Raw genomic sequence first — 22,009 nt, 5'->3', positions numbered from 1 at the left:
AAGAGCAGCAATGAGATAATGCAGTGTTAATTTGTGTGTGCCAATTAGGTGATCTCAATTTGCCAATTAAACAAACCAGAGAGTACAAATTTTACTTTACCAGCACCATGTAATATTGTCAATTTGCCAGGGAAATATCCCATTAGTTATTCCTAACACTGTGCAGACAATAAAATGATCTTGGTGACTCCCTCAGCCCTCATTAACATGTCCTACACGTTCCACCAAATGGACACAATGATAGCAAATTCATAGAAGGAGAAAGATTCAATACTTGCAACCCAGATAAACAACAAGATTTTTTTCATTCTGTAGAAGTAGTGGAAGACTTTCTCCTGCCTTGGTGCGTGATATTATTTAATATATTTATTTCATACAAGGGATGTAATTGGATTCTATTTTATCAGCAACCTCACAGGGCAGAAAGATTAAATGACACCTGACCAGCAAAGTGGAATGATTGGAAAACATAGGCCTTGAATGTCAGTGAGAAGCGTTAGAGCCCTCAGGTGTCTCTGTGCAACACAACTTTTAAAAGGCCAGGTGATAAATACTGAATGGTTCACAGTTGCATCTGTGTTTTCTTGATCAGCAAGTCTGAAGACTCTGCTGATTGCTGCTTCTCACCACAATATATTTTCAATTTCTACTGTGTGACACAACTTTATCACAATATTTCAATACCTCAAAAATTTCATAAAAGCATCAAGATACAGTGAAATAATAAGTAAGTAGATTACAGGACAAGATTAAAGTCAATGGAAAAATGGAAAAGACTCTTGAGAATCGTGGGCAGTGCAAAACAGGTTACCGATCCATTATAAGTCCATTATTCACTCCTGTCCTGGCAAGTTCACCCCACAAAGCCTGCTCATAGTAAACTTCCATTCGCAAAAAATTAAACAGAACTCCAGCCATAAATCAACCCTCTGTTCGCAAGATAATTATGGATGAGAAAGGCCTCCTCGCCTAGTTCATATCATTCATCCAGGATGATTTACAAACATACATAACTTCCCATTTATTGACAGTATTCCCCTCTCACCCTTTAATACTCACGCAGTCGCATCCCACTCTCCCCTTCAATCATCTGACCCTCTGGCATTCTACCATATCCCATCCAGCTCCCTGATATGCTGCTAACAGAATTGGTGGGCATTTCCTACATGTGATTTGTGATGATTTCTACAATCCGATCTCAATTGTATCACCCAAGCTTCAGGTTTTGTGCCAACCGGGCAATCAAGCTTTAACAACTGGGGCGAGGGGGTTGGTGGGGGGGAGGGAGATCTTCCAGCAAAGTCTCAGGGTATCTGCTTCCTTTGAACCACAAGACGCAATGCTACACATGGGGCAGAATTCTCTGTTTTGCCGCATAAAATGACGCATGGTGACGCTGGGCGTGCGTCCAGAGGTCAACGCGTGTCGTTCCGACCTTTCGTTCGGCGGGCGTGCACCAGAGTTGGCTGCGCACCCGCCGAACTGTCAAAGGCCTGTCAAGGCCACTAATGAACCAATTTAGCCAATTAACAGGGCGGTCAGTCCAACCTTAAGGTTGGCAGGGGGTGGGGGGGGGGGGGAAAAGCCCAATCGGCCTTCACGTTTTGCATGAAGCCTCATCCACGGGCGGGATGAGGTTTCATGAAGGTTTAATTAAATAAATAAAAAAAATATTTTGACAGTTGATAAACATGTCCCAGCTCATGTGACCCTGTCGCATGAGGGGACATGTCTGAGTAATTTTAACTCTCTTTTTTTCAAACTTTCATTTTGATCCTCATCTCCCTGAGGCAGCTCCGTGCCTCAGGGAGGTTTCTGCGCTCTTTCACGCGTATGCCAGGCCCTGACTCTCCCTCCCTCCCCCACCCCCCCGCACCCCCCACCCGCAGAGGTAGCGCTGAGCTCTACCAGGCGGGCCTTAATTGGCTCCGGGCCTGCTCGTGTCCAGTCCCAAGTGGACTGCCCGACAGGGAGAATACTCTCCCCTTGTCTCAGGCCTCCTCTCGGAATAAACCACACCACACAGAGCAACCGGGTTTTATTCATGTTAACGGTGTTGGCGTTCAGCTCCCATTATGTCTCTGAGCTAAGAGAAAGCAGAGTACAAGCTGTCACAGCCAATTGCTTTCCCATGTTATGAGCATCACGCTGCAAGTGCACTGAGAGGGTGACTGACAAAAGATTTCTTACTGTCACCGCGCCACCTCCCACCCCAGGATCCCAGCAAAACTAAACACGGGAGCTTTCCTCTCGTTTGAAGACGTTCACCCCGGCGCTGTCTTGGCCCCCATCACTGCCACAGCAGCCGGACCCGAGGTTTCATGGCGGCTGGTCATGGTGCTCTTTGTCGACGCGGCTGCGCCGCTCAGTGGCCTCTTCTCTCGTGAACTTGCACAGAGCCTGCCGGCAGAGAAACAAGGAGAGTGGGAGCCGGCCTCACTCTCTCTCTCTCTCTCTCTCCCACCCCCCTAACCACAGCTAAAAAAAAACGCTGCATTTTGAAATTCATGCATGCGCCATCCATCTGCTGTGAGCGCGCCCACGAGCAGTGACATCATCGGCGCATACGCCCTCCATTACAGGGCAGGCCGTGATAATGCACGCGGCATCGGTATGTAGTGACATCATTGGTGCACGTGCAGTGGTCCTGGCAGGTTGGGTGCATCATGGTGATAGCATTGCACACTGCTCCGCGCATGTGCAGAAATGCATGAGCAGACATGCATGAGAAGAAATGCATGTGGCGACATGCATGCGCAGAAATACATGTGACGACATGCATGCTCAGAAATGCACAAGCAGAAATGCACGAGCAGACATGCACGAGCAGACATGCATGCACAGAAATGCATGCACAGACATGTTGTCGACAGCCATTTGCATTGGCAGGAGTTAGTGTAAAATATATTACACTGCCACCCCACTTAAAAAAAATTATACATTAAAATGTAAGCTATACATAATTTCCCAAAACACAACAGGACTAAACCAACATCAGCAGTATCTGAAAATTTAACAGGTTGAGTTTCATATTTGTTTTTACTGTAATCACAATCAAAACATAAATGACCAATACTGGCAGAGCAATTTACATGTAAAAAAAATGATTTTCCTCAACACCAGTATGTGCTTAACAAAAATATCATTTGAGAAGAAATAATGAAAGGAACAATTTCCTCCTCCTTCTTTCCTACATACTTTCAATTAACCTATCTGACTTCATTCTCTTTCTGTCTGGGCATTTCCTTCCATTTCCATTAGCTTGACTCTGCTCTCTCAACATCTCTGACTGCCCCAGATCTGAACTTTGACTCTGACTACCAGCTCCACTCTATAGTTGGGACTGTCATTTTGATTGATTTGTCTGAATCGAAGACCCTGGTTCACTCTTATCTACTAGTAGATTCTGTAATACCACCAAACCTCCATTTTCTTTCTGACTTTCAATTTGGACTGTCAGAGGAAATTGGTTATGCAAGGTTTCTCCTGCTCTCCCTTTGTCAGCGCTGACCCTCCGACAATGCAGCACTTCCTCAGTACTGACCCTCTGACAGAGCAGCACTCCCTCAGTACTGACCCTCCAATAGTACCGCACTCCCTCAGTACAGACCCTCCGACAGTGCAACAAATCCTCAGTACTGATCATCCAACATGCAGCATTCCCTCAATGCTGATCCTCTAACAATGCAGCACTCCCTCAGTACTGATCCTCCGACAGTGCAGCATTCCCTCTGTACTGATCCTCTGACAGTGCAGCACTCCTTCAGTACTGACCCTCCGACAGTACAGCACTCCCTCAGTACTGACCCTCCAACATTGCAGCACTCCCTCAGTACTGACCCTCCGGCAGTGCAGCAGACCCTCAGTACTGACCATCCGACAGTGCAGCACTCCCTCAACGTTGATCCTCTAACAATGCAGCACTCCCTCAGTACTGACCCTCCGAATGTTCAGCATTCCCTTTGTACTGACCCTCTGACAATGCAGCACTCCCTCAGTACTGGTCATCTGATAGTGGAATGTTCGCTCAGTATCACCCTCCAATTGTACAGCACTCCTTTGGTACAACCCTCCGACAGTGCATTACTCCCTCTATATTGTTTCCCCCCCCCCCCCCTCCCAAGAGCCTCAAGCAAATGTTCTACACATCACTGATAGAGTTTCTCTCCAACCTTCATTAGATATGTGAATGCACCTAGTCTCTTTACAACAACTCCAATCATGCAGTTCTCCTTATCGCCTCACTGGTTTCTCACCATGACCTTCTGACTAGCACTGAATTCTCTAATTTTCATGCCTTGTGTATAATGATTCATATTCACATTGTCTTGCTTTCCTCTTACTTTGCTATTGATGTCAGGCTTAAACAAATGAAACCTTGTCTTTAGAGCATGTTTAAACATTAACTCATAAGGTGAGCAACCTGTTGTGGACTCTGGGGTTATTCTGGAAGAGAACTGAAGATTGCCTAGCCTGTGTTGAAGAGAAACGTGGAAATTAGTGCCTAGCTCGTCCTCTAGCAAATACTCCTGCAAAGCCCTCTTCATGATCTGGACACATCTTTCTGCAGCACCATTCGATGCTGGATGATATTTTGGTTTTAGAGCGCGTCTGACTCCATTCCTACTCGGCAACATTTCAAACTCTTCTGACATAAACTGTGGAACATTATCTGACACCAACTCCCTTGGCAACCCATAAATGGCAAACCAACTTCTCAAAATCTCAATCGTTTTGGCTCTTGTGGTAATGGGCATAGACTGAACATTTATCCACTTGCTATAGCAATCCCCCAAAACAAGGTACTCTTTCCCTTTCACCTCCAAGAAATTGACATGCACCTGTCCCCACAGTTTTCCTGTGTTTGACCAAGGAATGAAAAGATCATTTCTTGGGTCATTTCTCATTCTGAGACACACTTCACAACTTTTCACCAGGCTCTTCAATAGCTCGATCTACCTTTGGGTAGCTTCCTGCTACTTCTTTCATACAGACTATCCCTGCGTGCGGAATAATGATTCTTAAACCTCAGAGGAGACAGCCTTGATCTACAGTCTGTTCATTTCTGGGTGTGAAATAGGTCTTGCAATTTCTCGACATCACACTCTCTAGGCCAACCATGCATGACAAAAATTGAGCACTTTACTGAGCACCTCGCCCTTGCGAGTTTCTTCACTAATTTCTCTGGCAGACGATGGCATGTTATTTGTGTATGTCAAGTAATTCACCAGTAATTCAATGGCTAAAAATGAATCAGTCCTCACCGCCATGGAGGGACACTTGTGTTTTTTTAGCTTTGATGCCATACTTGAAGTCGATCTTGGACTTCGCTGAACTTGACCATGTGCTCTTTTTCTTGGGACTGGCTGCTATTTAGAATGTTACCTAAGAAGCAGCACACTCCTTTCGTCCCACTTTGTACCTGACCCATGACACTCTGGGACACCGAGGAAGCAGGGGGCAACTGACTCCTGTTGTAAAATAACTCAGCCCAGGTTTACCGCAACCTGGAATTCCACGTGGATATGATCGACTTTACCACAGACGTAGCACTTTGACTGGAAATGGGGGCACTTAAATGGTTGGTGACCACCACGGCCATGACCAGTGTTAGATTTCTAACTTTGAGACTATGAAGCTGTTGCCTGAATCTTTCTGAAATCCAGTGGATGTCCTGTGCGGCTCAGGGGGGGGAAAAAAACTCCCTCGCAATTTGCAACTACCTCTTTCTGCCATTTCCAAGGCTGTGGCCTCATTGCAGGTCTCCCTCCAGCTCAGCTTAATGCCTTTGTCCAAAAGCTTGGCCTGTATTTTACTGTTCTTTAGGCCTCCTACAAAATGAGTCTCTAAGGTTGATTTCTAAGCTCGTGCCATACCCACAATGATGAGAGAGTTTCTTTACCTCAAGAATGTAATCTGCAACCGCTTCCTTTGATGGAACACAACTCTGAGTACAATTTCATTCTTAGTCATGCCATAATATGATTCCGGGATTTCATTAATTCCAGCATAGACAATTGATCTACAGTCCCTCGGACAACATTGGTTAAAAACTACTTCCGAAGCATTTAGCCCCATCATGGTGAGGAAACCATGTACTTTATCCTCCTCTATTTTATTCACTTTCAGCCAAATGTGTAACCTTCATCTGTAATTACACCAGTCCTCTTTGTTAGGGCTAGATCCCCCATGGGCCCTGAATATACCTTTAGTGCCATTTTGTCCCCCTAATTACCCACCATGCGGACTCACTGTGCATGCGAATACAATGTGTACACAAGGAGAAATCTCTCCAATTGTTCAAGCTTCCTCAAAATCAACCTTAGAAGTTCCAAAAATGTATCACAGCATTCTTCAACCCTTAGCTTCTCAAATGAAATGCAAAAGGAAATTCTATCCCACCCTCCTCATCATCTTCCTGTTGTGTATTGTGCTGAGTAAGACAAACACATACAGCAGGTAGCCATTATTGAACTAACTTTATTTACACCTCCCAAACAGACAGCAGAGAGGGCTATATAACAAAATGCTCGCCTGTTACAAACGTGTGACTTTACATATGGGGAAAGGATTCACCAGCTGGGTCTCTTTATTCTTGAAAAAAGAAGGGGTGACCTAATAGAGGGGCACAAAGTTATGAAAGGATTTGACGGAGTGGTACAAAAAAAATGTTTCCGCTTGTGGGGAAGAGCATCACTGGAGGCCATCAACATAAGATAGTACCTAAGAAATCCAATAGGGCATTCAGGAGAAGCTTCTTTACCCAGAGAATGGTGATAATGTGGAACTCACTACCACAGAGAGTAGTTGAAGTGAATAGTGTAGGAACATTTAGGGGGAGGCCAGAGAAGTATACGAGGGAGAAGGGAATAGAGGATTACGATGATAGGTTTAAATGAGAAAAGATGAGAGGAGGCTGGAGTGGAGCATAAACACCCAGCATGGACTGGTTGGGCCAAATGGCCTGTTCCTGTGTAATGTATCCTATGTAATCCTATCTAATAGCGGAACAGACTCGAGGAGCCTATCCTGCTCCTGTTCCCACCTGCCTAAAACGCTTCATCACAGTTCTAAACTGAGATTACTGGCCGGTTTATCCATTGCTGTTGTTCGACCAGGTGTCTGGATTATTCCTGAGTCTTCTTGCATTTCCACCTTTCCTCTTCTGGTGGGACTGACTCAGGCCAAGGGTGGGGAGCCTAAGGCCCATGGGCTGGATCCAGCCCGTTGCTCAATTAATCCGACACCCAGCAAGAGTTCTAAAAATATAGATTTGCTTTGGATTAAAAGCGTCAGCTAAACTATTTATAATAATATTTAAGATTATAATGCTGAAATGCAGCCATTGTATTAAACAATGGGTGAGTTGAATGTTTCTGTGTTCTCTCTTAAAAACCAACTTAACTTCGTTTTTTTTTAATGTGTGTGTGTGTGTGTGTGTGTGTGTGTGTGGGGCCTGTGACTGGTTTTGTCAATATGTGACTGGCCTGTGTTAAAATAAAGGTTCCCCCATCCCTGACTTGGGCTTTGGTGGAATCTCTATAGACCCGGTGGCCATATGGAACTCACTTGGTCTATCTTAGATAACCAGCCTTCGTCGCTGTTCATTTTATTTCCTGCCTCTCCCCCAACCCCAATTAGAATTTAATCTGAATTTTACAATTTAATTTTCCCAAGAACACCCTCATGAATGTGAACGGAGCTGAAAATCGAACTACTTCCCACATCCGTGGACTTGCACTTGTATGGAAGGCACTGCTAACTCTCGATTCCCCTCCCACCACCCCCCTCCTCTTCTTTCATACCTTGTAATTATCTTCCCACTTTTCGGATCCATCTTCTTTCACTTGGTACTATTCCTTTCCGTTTTTATTTTAACCACTTGCCTCAACAGACAATTCCCATTCACACACGTCATTAAAAAAGACAGAGACACTAACTGAACGAGGCAGGTAGTGGAATGGATGTACTAGGGGAATTCACCGGAGACCTCAGATGGACTGAATCTAATTATAATCTGGTTAATGGCAATTCATCGCACTTCACCAGGGCTGGGCAGTATTCACGTTATTCAGCCACAGTCAACAGTTACTAAAAAAAAAAGTGAACTGGAGTTGTTTTTTTGTTCGCCAGTACTGAAGCCCGGACCATCTTAAAAGGTGGAGAGATTTAGGGAGGCAACTCCAGAACTTGGGGCCGAGGCAGCTGAAGGCAGGCCAATGGTGGTGCAATGAAAATTGGAGGTGCAAAGGAGGCAAAATTGGAAGAGTGCAGAGATCTTGGAGGCTTATAGGGCTGAAGGAGATTACAGAGACAGGGCGCGTCAAAGTCCCCTGGAGGGCCAGGAAGCGGAGGGTGAGAATTTTAAAATTGAGGTGATGCCTCAAACACGAGTAACCATAAAAAGCCAGCGAAGGGAACAGGATAAATGGCTGAAAGAGATGACTCAATGAGATTCAGGAGAGATAGAAGGAACTGGGGGATGTGGGGAGGGGTGGGGAGGTTGGGTAGGTAGAATTGACCTAATGGGAAAGGGTTAGGGTGCTTGGACATGAACAGCCTTTCTTGTGGTAACTTTAATTATGAGTCAACCAGTCTGCCTCTGTCCAGGTGGGTGTTACAAGACTGTAAGGGGAACTCTGTGGAACTACAATAAAGGCAAAATTCTGCGAATGCTGGAAATCTGAAATAAAGACGGAAAATGCTGGAACAACCCAGCAGGTCTGGCAGCATCTGTGGAGAGAGAAATAGAGTTAACGTTTCGAGTCTGTATGAAGAGTCATTCGGACTCAAAACGTTAACTCTGTTTCTCTCCCCACAGATGCTGCCAGAGCTGCTGAGTTTCTCCAGCATTTTCTGCTTTTATTTCTGCGTAACTACAATCCTGGACAGATTAGAGATGAAATGGGGTTGAGGGCTCTTCCTTATTTGAAGCCACCTTGAAAGTATTTTCCAATCATTTTTTTTTTCCAATTTATTCCAAGTCTGCAATTAAGACAATGAGAAAGTAGCCAACTTTCTCCTCCTGACTGCAGTAACATTCTACGTGTGAGTTGCTTGTTCTGTTCAGCCGCAACCTTTCCCCTCTCAAGCTCTGGAGAACTCGCTTACATGTCTGAATACTGCAGTTACTGCAAATTAGGAGTCCTGGGATTGTACATTAATGAGTTCCAGAGTGAGTCAATGCTTCACATCTTCTTACAAGGGGCCTGTGGGGCTGACGACGAGAATCGCAATTGAAAGTAGGCTGCAATTTCAATGCAGCCAGCACCAATCCCCTGCCAAGACAGTTCACATTTAGAGGAACTGAGAAATTCATGTTCTGTCAGTATGGAATGTTTTATTTATTATTTTCCAACCTATGGTATATTGCGTCTTCATCTCTTTACACATACACTGAAGGAGACTTTCTGGATCGTAGGAACTGGGTTAGGCCATTCAGCATCTCCTGCCTGTTCCACCGTTCAGTGAGATATATCTCAACTCCATCCACCTGCCTTGGCTCCTGACCCCTTCATACCCATGGCTAGCAGCAAATCTTATTGGTCGTAAGTCCATGCCCAATATGGTCAACCCCACTTTTGGGGCAGGCCTGGTGGTCAATTGATTGTTCCGAGCGAGGGGGACATCAGACAATGGACAAAAAGGAATGCTCACCATTGATCTGCCAATAGCGGCCCTGTGAGGGGAATGGGAGAATTATTCCACAGTCCATTCCTTCTTCCTTCTCCCCCCTCTCCTCTCGCAAGAGGGCAGATCACTGGAAATACTGAAACACTTCATTCCTCAACACAACAATGAACATCACCCTCTTAAAGCTGGTTAGACAGAGGTTTCATCACATGATCTTACCTCCTCCAACTGCCCTGACCAGTCAAGCATTTTCCCTCTCCTCCCCATGTCCAGTAAATAAAAGTGTGAAAGGAAATCTTTTACAACGCTTACATTTATGCTGCAATTATTTTAACCCCTGTGTTGCTCTTTGAGGTTTGTAAACTGACTTAGGAACAGGAAGAGGCCATCCAGCTCCTCGAGTCTGCTTCACCATTCAATTACACACCTCAATTCTGTTTTACCACTTTTGCTCCCTATTCCTCGATAGCCCTACCCAAAAAAGTTCCATCCATCTTAGTCCTAAAAGCTCAGTTTGTCCCCAGTTCCAATGTTTTGTAAAAGAGGGAGTTCCATACTGCCACTCTCCTTTGTGTGAAAAAGTGTTTCCTGATTTCCCTCCTAAATGCTCTCATATCTAATTTCACATATGTATCTCCTTCTTGGTTCACCCACCAGAAATTTCTCCATATCTACCCTACTGAATCCTTTTAACATGTTAAACACATCAGATCACCCCCTCAATCTCCTAAAGTCAAGGGAATACAAAGCCTGGTCTATGCAACTTGTCCAACATAATTTAGCCCAGTATCATTCTGGTGATCCACCCAGGCCAATATGCCCTTCCTGAGGTGCAGTGCCCAGAGCTGGACACAGTACTCTAAATGCAGTCTAGCTACAGCTTTACACAAACGCAGCACAACCTCCACCCTCTTGTATTCTGCAAGCCAAGGTGAAGTCTTTAGATGACAGCAAAATTGTGCACTAAAAGCTGGGGCGTGCCGAAAAGATGCCACTGAATGATGTCCCTATCACATCTCTGAAATATGTCAAGTGGCAGTATTATGGATGACTTGATGAGCAATTGGGCAGAAAGTGACATCAGTAACTGTGTGCAAAGACCAAGCTTAGGAAAAGCTTTGTGGGTGGTTGTGGGGGAACCTATTTCCCCTTGACGATGTCAGACTCACCTCCTCAGCAGCAGCTTTGGGTGGTTTTTGCTCTCCAGATTCTTTTCAATCAGGTCCGAGAGGAGCTGCTTGAGGACGCCAGTGGCGTACTCCATCTCGCCCTGGAGCGCCGTCATGATCAGCGATGCCACATTGCCTCGGTCACGCATTGAGAAGCTTCGCTGAGCCTCCAAGGTGCGGATGAAGGTCAGAAGGAAGACCTTCTTGTTGAGCAGCTGCCCAAACAGAGTGAGGGCCTTCTCCACATTAGCTGTTACCTTGGAAAATAAAAGGAGCAGTGAGCTACCAAAACACTCAAGGCACAGATACACAAGGTGTTTCAAAAGAAGAAAACTGACTTTGCAAGACCAACATTTATTGCCCATTCCTAGTTGCCCCAAGATGGTGATAATACAACTGAGTGGCTTGCTTGGTCATTTCAGAGGACAGTTAAGAGTCAATCACATTGCTGTGGGTCATAAGTCACGTGTAGACTGGGTAAGGATGGCAGATTTCTTTCCATAAAGGACATTAGTGAAGAATCCAAAAATCTATTCATCTAAGTACGCTTGTCTCTGTGCTACAGTTCCAATGGCACTGATTCCCCCTGGTATCGCAGCCTTGTATGAGTTCAGATGTCCCACTTTGGATAGCCAGGTGGTGAGGGATAGAATCAAAGTCTCATCTCTACACACTTTAGAAATATTCACCTCCAACCTAACAAACCACAGTCTGCACCTGAATTCCCAGTTAAGACCCATTGCGTGAATTCAATTAAACAAACAATTAACAGACAATTAACATCAGAGCTCACTGACAGCATTGGGGATCAATTGCAACACTGCCCAGATTGATCCTGTCTGCACCCAACACACACACACAGATGTTTGCACAGGTCGTTGGACTTGCAACAATTTTCCGCAGAAGCCTAGAAGTGACTGCGGAAGATGCTTCGAATTAATCTAAAGATGACAACTTGGAAAGCTGTGATTTTTCAATCCCCTATGCAGGGATTTCACCACTGACAGAGGAGTAGGGACACAGGAACTAGAGTAAATCATTCAGCCGCATGGGCCTGTTCCACCGCTCAATGAAGCTGTGGTTCTGTATCCTTCCTCCAGCCTACGGCTTGCAAAATCCATCGATCAGGGGTTTAAAATTACGAATGGAATGGGCACCTTCAGCTTTTTATGGGGAAAGATCTCCACACCCTGCGTGTGGGAGTCCGAAACTCGCCAGCAAGAGGAATATGAGTAACAGGTACTACCATTAGACCCGGGATCACTTTTCCATAACTCAAACGACTTTAGATGTGAGCTTGATGCTTGTACTCATAAAACACACTGCACAAAGTTCAAGGAAGAGCCTCGACAGTCTGATCTCGCCAGGCTTTTCTGATGTCACTGGTCGAATGTCGACATCTTACATTGCGACGCTCATGAAATCCAGGCGAAGGGACAAAGTCCACAGGATAAAACGTAAGAGCTAGGAGTAGGAGTGGGCAATTCAGCCCCTCGAGCCTGCCCCGCCATTCATTATGATCATGGCTGATCTCATTTTGGCCTCAACTCCAATTTCCCGCCCTCTCCCCATAACCTTTCAACCCATTATTCATTAAAAATCTGTCTATCTCCTCCTTAAATTTATTCAGCGTCCCAGCATCCACTGTACTCTGAGGTAGTGAATTCCACAGATTCATGACCCTTTGAGAAAAGTAATTCCTCCTCATCTCTGATTTAAATCTACCACCCTTTAGTCTACAACTATGGCCTCTCATTCTAGAATGCCCCACAAGGGGAAACATCTGCTCCACGTCTACTTTGTCCATCCCCTTTAGCATCTTATATACCTCAATGAGATCTCCTCTCATCCTTCTAAACTCATGCAAGTATCGGCCTAAACTGCTCAATCTCTCCTCATAAGACAAGCCCCGCATCTCTGGAATTAATCTAGAGAACTTCCTCTGAACCACCTCCAATGCAACCACATCCTTCCCCAAGTAAGGCGACCAAAACTCCCACTAAGGCTGAAGAGAGCTGGAGGGATGAGGTAAATCAGGGAAATAGGGGCCAGGTGACACTGAGCTTGAGCGTTATAGAATGATACAACACAGGGGGGCCATTCAGCCCATCATGTCCGTGCCAGCTCTTTGAAAGTGTAATCCAATTAATCCCATGTCACCCCCCCCCCAAAGCCCCACCATTATTTCCCCTTCCACTAAATCTGCCTCCATTACCCTTTCAGGCATTGCATTCCAGATCACAACAACTCAACTGCAATTATTTTTGTGGCTTAAATCTGGCGAAGAATTGGCTCGGCCAAGAACTGCCTTCTCCCTGTCATTTTACTCTTGGTTTCCTGCCATTTCATTTTTAAATAAAGAGAGCGAAGGCCGTCTTTAGGAATGGAACACTCTGCCACTTTTTTCCAAAAAGCTGCTTATATTCTCACTCTACAATGCACTTTACCCCCAAACTCAGAACGACGTTCGAAGTCTGTCTCTTGCAGAAGGAAGACAGGGCTAGGGGGGAGGTTTTGAGTTTTAAGCTTTGAGGTCCTGGAAGAGAGTGAATTACTGGGTGAAGCATCCGAATTTCAATACAAGTGAGAGGTGGGCCCTCAAGGGAAATAGGGATGGGCAATAAATGCTGGCCTAGCCAGCGAAGCCCCACATCCCACAAATGGATAAAACAAAAACCTCCATGGCCTTGAGCACCGGGTGATCTTCTATCCCTGGGAAAAGGACCCTCATGGCATACGTTCGGTAATCGAGGAACGGGATCCCAGCACCGTCCAGCTCACTGGTGAGCTCGTGGATATCAGTCTGCAGCTCGGCAAAAGCTGAAAAAGAGAAAAGGGCGACATGAGAGAGAATGGTACAGAATATTACAGCACACAAGACCATTCAGCCCATCATGCCTGTGCTGGCTCTTTGAGAGAATTATCCAATTCGTCCCACCACTCACCCCCCTGACCCCCGCTCTTTCCTCGCTGCCTTACAAATAATTCCTAGTACCAGTATTTATCCAATTCCTTTTGAAAGTTACCGCTTCCGCCACCCTTCCAGTCAAGCGCACTCCAGATCACAACAACTCTGCCTTGTGCAAACGCAATTTCCTCATCTCTCCAAATAAGCAAAACCAAAGCAAACTTCTAGCCATCTGAACAATCTGTCGCTGAGTGCTAAAAGCATGCAGGCGCTCACTTGCGTATTGTGGAAGCTCCCGGTCAAACCTGAGGCGGCACTGAACACAGGTCAAGACATCAGAGCAGTGGCCTCCCACGGCCGAGTTATGAATATAGATTGCACACTCTTACAAGGAAAGACAGAACTCCCCACACTTGAAGCGCGGGCTGTAATTTTAATTTGCTGTTGCGAATTAGAAACATAAAGGCCACAGCCCAGTCCTTCACCCAGAAGAGAATCTAACCCAACAAAACAGGTTTTAATGGGAAAAAAAAAAGATGGAATTTGTCAGGGGGAAGATAACAAAAATGGAAAATCTATGCCATGACTGCAGGGAGAAGTGATTCATTCTGGAGTAGCCAGCTGAGATAAGGCTCGGCCCAGACATCCGGCCTACCCTCAGGCTTCATAAATCCTCAAGAGTAGCTTTTCATCTTTTACCATCCCCCTGCCCCCTTTGATAAGGATGTACAGAAACTTGATTTTTATTAACACCGTCCAAGCCTTCTCTACGCCCCTCTGCTGAAATCCTGTGCTTTCATTATCACGCTGAAGTGAATCATTGATAATTCTCCCTGTGACATGTCTCTGCACTGAAGCGCTTGAAATTTGCTTGCAAGTCTTCTTTATTTCTTTTTTTTTTGAAGTGGTGAGGTTTATTGTGTTTGTGTCAGCTGTGGCTCAGTTGATAGCAGTCTTGCCTCTGACTCAAGGTTTTGGGGCCAAGTCCCACTCTAGCACTTGAGCGCCAAACTCAAGCCTGACACTGCAGTGCAGTACTGAGGGAGTGCTGCGCTGTCGGTGGCGCCATCTTTCAGATGAGGTGTTAAACTAAGGCCCTTATCTGCCTGCTCGGTTGGACGCAAGCGATCCCATGACACTGTTTCAAAGAAGGGCAGAGGAGATAGCCCCAGAGTCCTGGCCAACATTTATCCCCCAAATCTCATCACAAGAACAGGTTATCTGATCATTGTCGCATTGCTGTATGCAGGAGCTTGCTGTGCGTAAATTGGCAGCTGCACTTCTGATTTTACAACAGTGGCTACACTTCAAAAGTACTTCACTGGTTGTAAAGCACTTTGAGACATCCAGGGGAAAGCACTATATAAATGCAAATCTTTCCTTCTTTACTACCAGACAATTAAATTGACGTTGTGTGAGGTGGGAAACCTAAAAGTTCCAAAAGGAGTGTGTTGCTCCCTATCTTTGAAGAAACCACGGCCTTGCTCCACACCCACTTGAGTTGCCAACCCTCCAGGGTCGCACTGGAGTCACCAAGAATTAATCTCGTGGACACTGGCCAGGAGCAAAATCCTGGGAGAAGGGAACATACTGGCATTTGAAAAAGAAAAGTCTTTCACGCCTTTCATTTCACCATTTTGTCCATTGGTTCCAAAACCATTTGGAAAGGGTGCGGGGGCGGGGGGGAAAAGTGGTTGTTTAACCGGTAAAGGCAGCTGCAGGCCTAGAGGACATCAGATGAAAACTTCAGGAATATGTCCAATTAGAGTTCTCAACACTACATGGCCCATGCCCATATCATGCTGAATTTCAACTTGAATTCGGACTTGATTAATTTCATAAAATAATCTTTGATTTTTGGTTTAAAAGACTCAGTGATGTGCCGAACTGGGTTAGGGCAAGAGGTGCAAGGTGGGTGGGGAGGGTGAGATGTGAGGAAGAATCTTTTCACACGCGAGTAGCAATGATCTGGAACTCGCTGCCTACAAGAGTGGGTGGGGGGGGGAAGCTAAGATGATGAATGGTTTCTAAAGGAAATTGGACGGGCACTTGAAGGGAATAAACTTGCAGGGCTACAGGGATAGAGCGGGGGAATGGGACTGACTGGAGTGCCGCACAGAGAGCTGGCCTGGGACTCAATAGGCAGAATGGCTTCCTTCTGTGCCCTAATGACTCTATCATTCTACGTCCAATTCCCTTCTTCGGGGCAGTGTGACTGGCAAGTTCAGCAGAGACGTCAGCAACCAGAAATGGAGAGAACGTGCAATTAGGATTTGTCTCTTATCCCAAGTCAAACCTCCTGAGAAACACCTAAATCACTCCACACTATTTAACAAGGACCGTGGTGCCCCGAGCTCACCAGCTAGTGCTTCATTATGTGAAGGTTCTGGCGTTTTCTATCCACACCATGTTACATATTTTGTCCTTTTCCTTTTCAAAAGCATTATTAACAAGCTCTGGGCAAAGGGGAACAAGAATATTTTCCAAAGCCTCTCAGAAATGTTACTCAGGGAGGAAGGGAAACATTCAGAATTTTGTTCAGTATTATTTGGCGAGGTTAGCATTTTCTGGACATTTTCCCTTCTTACTCTAGGTAGCACCATCTGTAGGGGAACAGAGGAGTTATGATTTGGATTTTAATAAAGTATAGCGGGGGTGGGGAAAGAGTTCCCAGTGGCAGAAGGCTCAATATCGAGAGGATACAATTTTAAGACAGTTGGCAAAAGAACCCAAACGGAGAATTCTTCCTTACGCATGAGCTGTGACCTGGAACATGCAGCCTTAGAGGTTGGTGCAGATTTAACAGTTACTTTTAAATAGGTAAATACTTGAAGCGGAACATTTTTGCAGAGCTGTGGGCAGAGAGCAGGGTACGGGAATGAATTGGGTAGCACTTTGAAAGAGCTGACACAGGCTCGATGGGCCAAACGGCCTCCTTTGGTGCTGGACCATTCTATAATTCTGTAACTCTCCTGGTATCCTGAACGGCAAGTCCTTCAGCCAATAGTCCTCAGGCAAAAAAGAAAATCACATTGCTGCTCGCAGGAGATCGCTGTGCGCAAATTGGCTGCCAAATTGCAATAGTGACTAAACTGTCAAAAGTACTTCATGGGCTGTGAAGGACTTTGGGGCATTTTGAAATTGTCAAAGGCGCTATAGCAATGCGCATGCTTTCGTTCTACTTCTTTTAAGGGCGTGGTGTCCTTGGGCCAAACGACCTCCTTCTGTGCTGTGCCAGTAAAATGGCTACCCCCCACCAACACTACCTTAAAACCTACCTCTTTGACCAAGCTTTTGGTCACCTAGCCTCATATCACCTTACAGGGCTCGGCCCCATATTTTATTTTATAATTCCCCCTGTGAAACTCCTTGGGATGTTTTAAATACAAGCTGTTGTTGACCTCACCTGTCAAGCATCCAGACAGCGCAAACAGATCTCAAAAGCCCCCGGACACACGGAGTGGTAATGAGCCTTCTCACGGCCCCTTTGAAAGTGTTTATTGGGCTCAGCTGTGATGCTTCCAAAAGCCAAACTACCTTGACTTCACTGCCCAGTCTGAGACGTGCTGATGAGCTGGAGGGCAGGTAATATCTATGGAGCTGCAGCCAAAGCCACCACGTGGAGTAGCTGAGGTGAACAGGATAGATGTTTACATGGGGAAGCTGGGAATGAATAGGAGCTAACATTGAAGAAGTGAGGCAGGAGGAGACTCCACGTGGAGCATTAGGACCAGCACGGACCACGTTTCTGTGCTGTAAATACAATAGAATTCTGCACCCTCAGAGCAGTGAAAATGAGAGGCGGCAGGATGACCGGCCAGAGGGGATGTGTTTTCCAAGTGATAGGGGGCTGATGGTTCAAGCTCCTACCTTCCTTGCATTCCAGAGCCACCCGAGACTCCAAGTTGTCCATCTGCAGCTGCAGCCGCTTCAGCGTGCGGTCAGCGTCACGTGACTTCCTCTTGTAGGCGATGAGGACGATGACGATAATGAGCAGCAGCAGAGCCCCCCCTCCCCCGATCCCCAAGGCAGCCGGCATGGTGAGGAGGCTGTCCGAGTAGATGTGCAGGACTCCTGGCGAGAACTCCAGCCCTCCCACCTTAATCTGCGAGAAAAGAGAGAGAGAGAGAGAGAGTTACACTTTGCGCTATCATCCCTTCCGTCACTTTGTGCCTTCCACCTTATCAGAATTGTTGGAACCCATTCGTTAGGCACAAACTTGACCGAGGCTTTCAATTCACTCACTTCCATCAATCTTTTGTTCCCTCTTCTTTGGTTGGGGCAGAGTTCCATAAGGAAAAGACAAACTTGCATTGATTTAGCACCTTTCAAGTCCCCAGGACATTCCCAAAGTGTTCTGTGGCCAAGTACCAGCTGCTGCACAAACGTGGAAACCAATTAGCCCTCGGCTGGATCCCACAAGTGGCATCAATGACCTTTCGATCATTTTGTGAAGGTTTGGCCTACAGATGCTGGGCGAACTCTTATCTGAATTACTCCGCAGGTGGGCTTTCTACGCCCACCTGAATGGTCTTAATGCCCCCTCTGAAACACGGCAACTCAGATAGTGCAGTATTCTCTCAGTAGAGCGCACTGAAGTGTCAGCCTAGGTTATGTGCTCAAGTCACTGGGATCCTGATACAATAATGGGCACCAGGCAGGTTCCTCAATCTCAGATGCACCATCATAACTGAGTGAGAGGAGGGCAGGCACTGAAGAGAATGCCACCCTCAAGGAACCCCCCTGGTAGGCATCGTTTTAGCACTGGCAAAGGCCCTGTAACATGCTCACCAGCCTCAATGGAATCTCTTTTTTAAATCTCCCAGCCACCCAGGGGGAGGGGTGATTTGTGATGTGTGGAAACGAGAGAAAAGCAAAGGGAAAAAAAAAGACATTTAAATTAACGGCGCTTGCGTCAAACTTAGATTCTAACAAACTTGGCTGGTGAATTTAGGAAATATCTTGTACTTTTGCAGCGCAAGTCTTCAGGGCCTGTGAGATATGTCATGCAGTTTGGCGTCTCACACCTTTTGCCATAATCCCCACGTTTCCTTGTGAAGCAACGGAAGAACAGAACTTTCCTACAAATGGATGACCGTATCCACTCCAGCATTCCTGAAGATTGATGAGCCATTTGGGAACCAGAGGAGGATCTGCTATCAAAAGAAATCAATGCTACAGGGAATTGGGTAAACCGAGGAATCAATTAAAGGGGACTTATCATACGCACTCCTAATAAATTAAAATCAGTGCCATGTGCTTCATATGAGATTCAACATGATGTAGTGCAGTACAAGCGAGGCATCAAACTGAGGCTGGTCTGCCTGTTTAACGGCTATGAGGGATTCCATCACACGGCGTTGAAGAAAAGCAGGGACTTAAGCTAGTCTTTCATCCTGACTGACGTTTTGTGGGACCCAGCTGTGCAGGAATTGGCCGACATCATCGGAGCAATTACACTTCAAAAGTGATTTGCTGGCTATAAAGTACTTTGTGGCACATCCTGTGGCCGTGAGTCTAAATGCAAGCTCTTCCTGACTCGAGAGCACGGACCAGACTTCCCTAAAATGAATAACAAAGTTGACACTTCTCTGCACTGCACAGCAACCATGCAGCCTTGCTGGTTAGCCCGCTTTCTTTGACTGACCGTACACACTGGAGATAATCGCGGTGACAGTGGGTTAGAGAGGAAGGAGGGAGTAAATGAATAAATTAAGCGTTTAATGCATTTTACTGTCTAGCTTACGGAGGGACAAGATTCAACATCTACAGGAAGCACGAGCTCAGTTGTCATGTTCAAATGCCAGCCTCGATTAGCGATGTCACTACAACACAGCACAAGCACACTGGGCCAAATGGCCTGCTTCTGTACTGCCTCATTCTATGATTCTACCCCGGTGTGATCCATTTGGATTGTGCAGTTGGATTAGCCAGGTGTTTATCTGGGGTAAGAATATAAAATGCTGGAAATGCTCCAATGTCATCAAAACTGAAACATTGACTCTGTTTTTCTCTCCACAGAAATTGCCTGACCTGCTGAATATTTCCGACATTTTCTCATTCTATTTCAGGCCTCTAGCCAACTGCAGCATTTTCCTTAATCTTGAGTGAATGCTCAGAGAACTCATTCAGAGGACGGAAGGGGGAATAGGGAGGTTTGGACCCATATAAAAAGAATGGTAGTTTGCCCGAGATAATGAACGTGGCCAAAGAAATATAAAATAATTTGCAAGTGTGACCCTGGGTTTCCTGTTGTTTGTCATTTCAATTCTCTGCTGTGCTCACACTCTGACCTCTCTGTCCTTGGCCTGCTACAGTTTCAATGAGGCTCAATGCAAACTCAAGCCACAACAACTCATCTTTCAACTTGACATCTACAACCTTCTGGACTCAACACCAAGTTCAACAATTTTAAATCATAACTTCTGCTTTTGTTTTCTATGGTTTTTTATGCTTGGCTTCTTTTCTGGTTTTATCCCTTCCTTTGCATTTGGATGGCTGCTATTCAGCCATTTACACCTCATCTGGACACATCTTTTGTTTCTTTATTCTACCCATTACTACTCCCTTTGGCTTTTGTGCCATAAAACCTTTTATTTAATCTCTTCTGCCCTTTACCCAATCAGACCTTTCATCTTGATCTATCTCCAATTTCACTTGCTCAAAACCTATTACATTTTCTTTATGCCACTAACAGCACCTTCTTTAGTCTTTAACGCTGCCATTAACACTCCCTTTGTCTTGTGTCCATGACATCTTTGTCAATCTCTCCTGAGCTCCCACCTACCCCCGACCTTCTATCTTCTCCACCTGCTCCAACCCCTCTCTTCAACAGTACAAAATCCATCATGTTTCTACCTCTCTCCAGTTTCTCTCCCCACAGATTCTGCCAGACCTGCTGAGTTTTTCCAGCATTTTCTGTTTTAATTTCAGTTTTCCAGCATCCACAGCATTTTGCTTTAACTTATTACATTTCTATCTTTCTTCAGTTCTGACAAAGAGTCATCGACATGAAACGACAACTGTATTTCTCTCCACAGATAATCCTCAGCCCACTGCTTATTCCCAGCATTCTTTTGTTTTTATTTTGCTTTTGAATGGATGTGGCTAGTGTCTATGAAATAATAGTTTCTTCAGAATGGGCGGTGAGGAGTCCAGGCACTGAAAACCCCTTTCTTTCCCGGGAAACTAGCACATCATCAAATGGTTAAGCACAAATGCTATTTTATGAATTCCTTAGAGACTCATAATTCTGTTACTAATTAAACCATTTGATGAAAACAGTACCATATGGGGACACGCGCGCTCACAGAAATAAGAAGATGTCCAAGTTCACTGCAAGAATTTATTTATTCAGCGTGTGCTGGACCCATTACCCTAACAGCAGGTAGCCAGTTAGAAAGACATTTTGTCGAGCAATCCACTTTCTGCTAAACATTAAGCTGAAGGCGAATTATTTTAAATGACCCTCCTTCACCTCCACCTGCTTAAATAGCCACAGTGCTATCTCAGAGTGAGGTAAGTTCAAGATTGGGTCACTCTAGTCAGCTGCAGATAAACAGTTGACTGATTCGAAGCATAATTATGATTCAGCCACAGAATTCCAACGGGTCAAAATTCATCCCCATTCACTCTCTGGAATCCCAAATGGCCAAAACCCACCCACCTTTACTCCCAATCTGCCAGACTCAGGTTATCCATTCCTGTTGGCTCCTGTTGTGGAGGATTCCAATGCACCAAATCCCTTCCCATTCACTCCCCTCGGACAGGTTTCCAAAAGCACTTCTTATCTCCTTAATTAATCAGAGAATCATGGAATGGTTACGAGACAGGAGGAGGCCATTTGGCCAGGTTCTGTTCACGCCGGCTCTTTGCAATTCACCTAGTCCTAACTCCCCTATCTTTTCCCCATAGCCCTGCAAACATTTTTCTTTGGGTGCTTATCGGAAGCCATGTTTGAATCTGCCTCCACCACACTGCCAGGCAGCGCATTCCAGATCCTAACCAATCGCTGCACAGAAAAGGCTTGTTCCCATGCCGCCGTTGCTTCTTTTGTCAATCACCTTAACCTGGTCCTCGATCTTTCCACCAATAGGTGTGGTTTCTCCCCATCTACCCTGTCCAGACACCACCCTCTGGTGATTTCCATTCTCTATCAAATCTCCTCTTAATCTTCTCTCCTCCAAAGGGAACAGCCCAAAGTTTCTCCAATCTATCCACATAGCCAAAGTCCCTCATCCCTGGAACCATTCTCGCGAATCTTTTCTGCGCCCTCTCTAAATGCCTTCACATCCTTCCC

At 45.6% G+C, this 22,009-nt stretch overlaps 1 protein-coding gene across 1 annotated transcript in view; it reads right to left on the bottom strand.

The window, feature by feature from the left end:
- Positions 1–22,009, bottom strand: part of plxna1b (plexin A1b) — a 538,027-nt gene that overhangs the window by 51,150 nt on the left and 464,868 nt on the right. The window contains exons 19-21 of the mRNA XM_041191009.1: positions 17,581–17,815; positions 13,480–13,622; positions 10,803–11,059 (exon numbers count right to left, since the gene is read on the bottom strand). Coding sequence (XP_041046943.1) covers positions 10,803–11,059; positions 13,480–13,622; positions 17,581–17,815 — 635 coding nt within the window. The remainder of the gene's footprint in view (positions 1–10,802; positions 11,060–13,479; positions 13,623–17,580; positions 17,816–22,009) is intronic.

Source organism: Carcharodon carcharias, chromosome 7 (genome assembly GCF_017639515.1).
Source record: "Carcharodon carcharias isolate sCarCar2 chromosome 7, sCarCar2.pri, whole genome shotgun sequence".
NCBI lineage: Eukaryota > Metazoa > Chordata > Chondrichthyes > Lamniformes > Lamnidae > Carcharodon > Carcharodon carcharias.
Note: the sequence above shows the minus strand (reverse complement) of the source record. Positions and strands in the feature narration are given on the sequence as shown.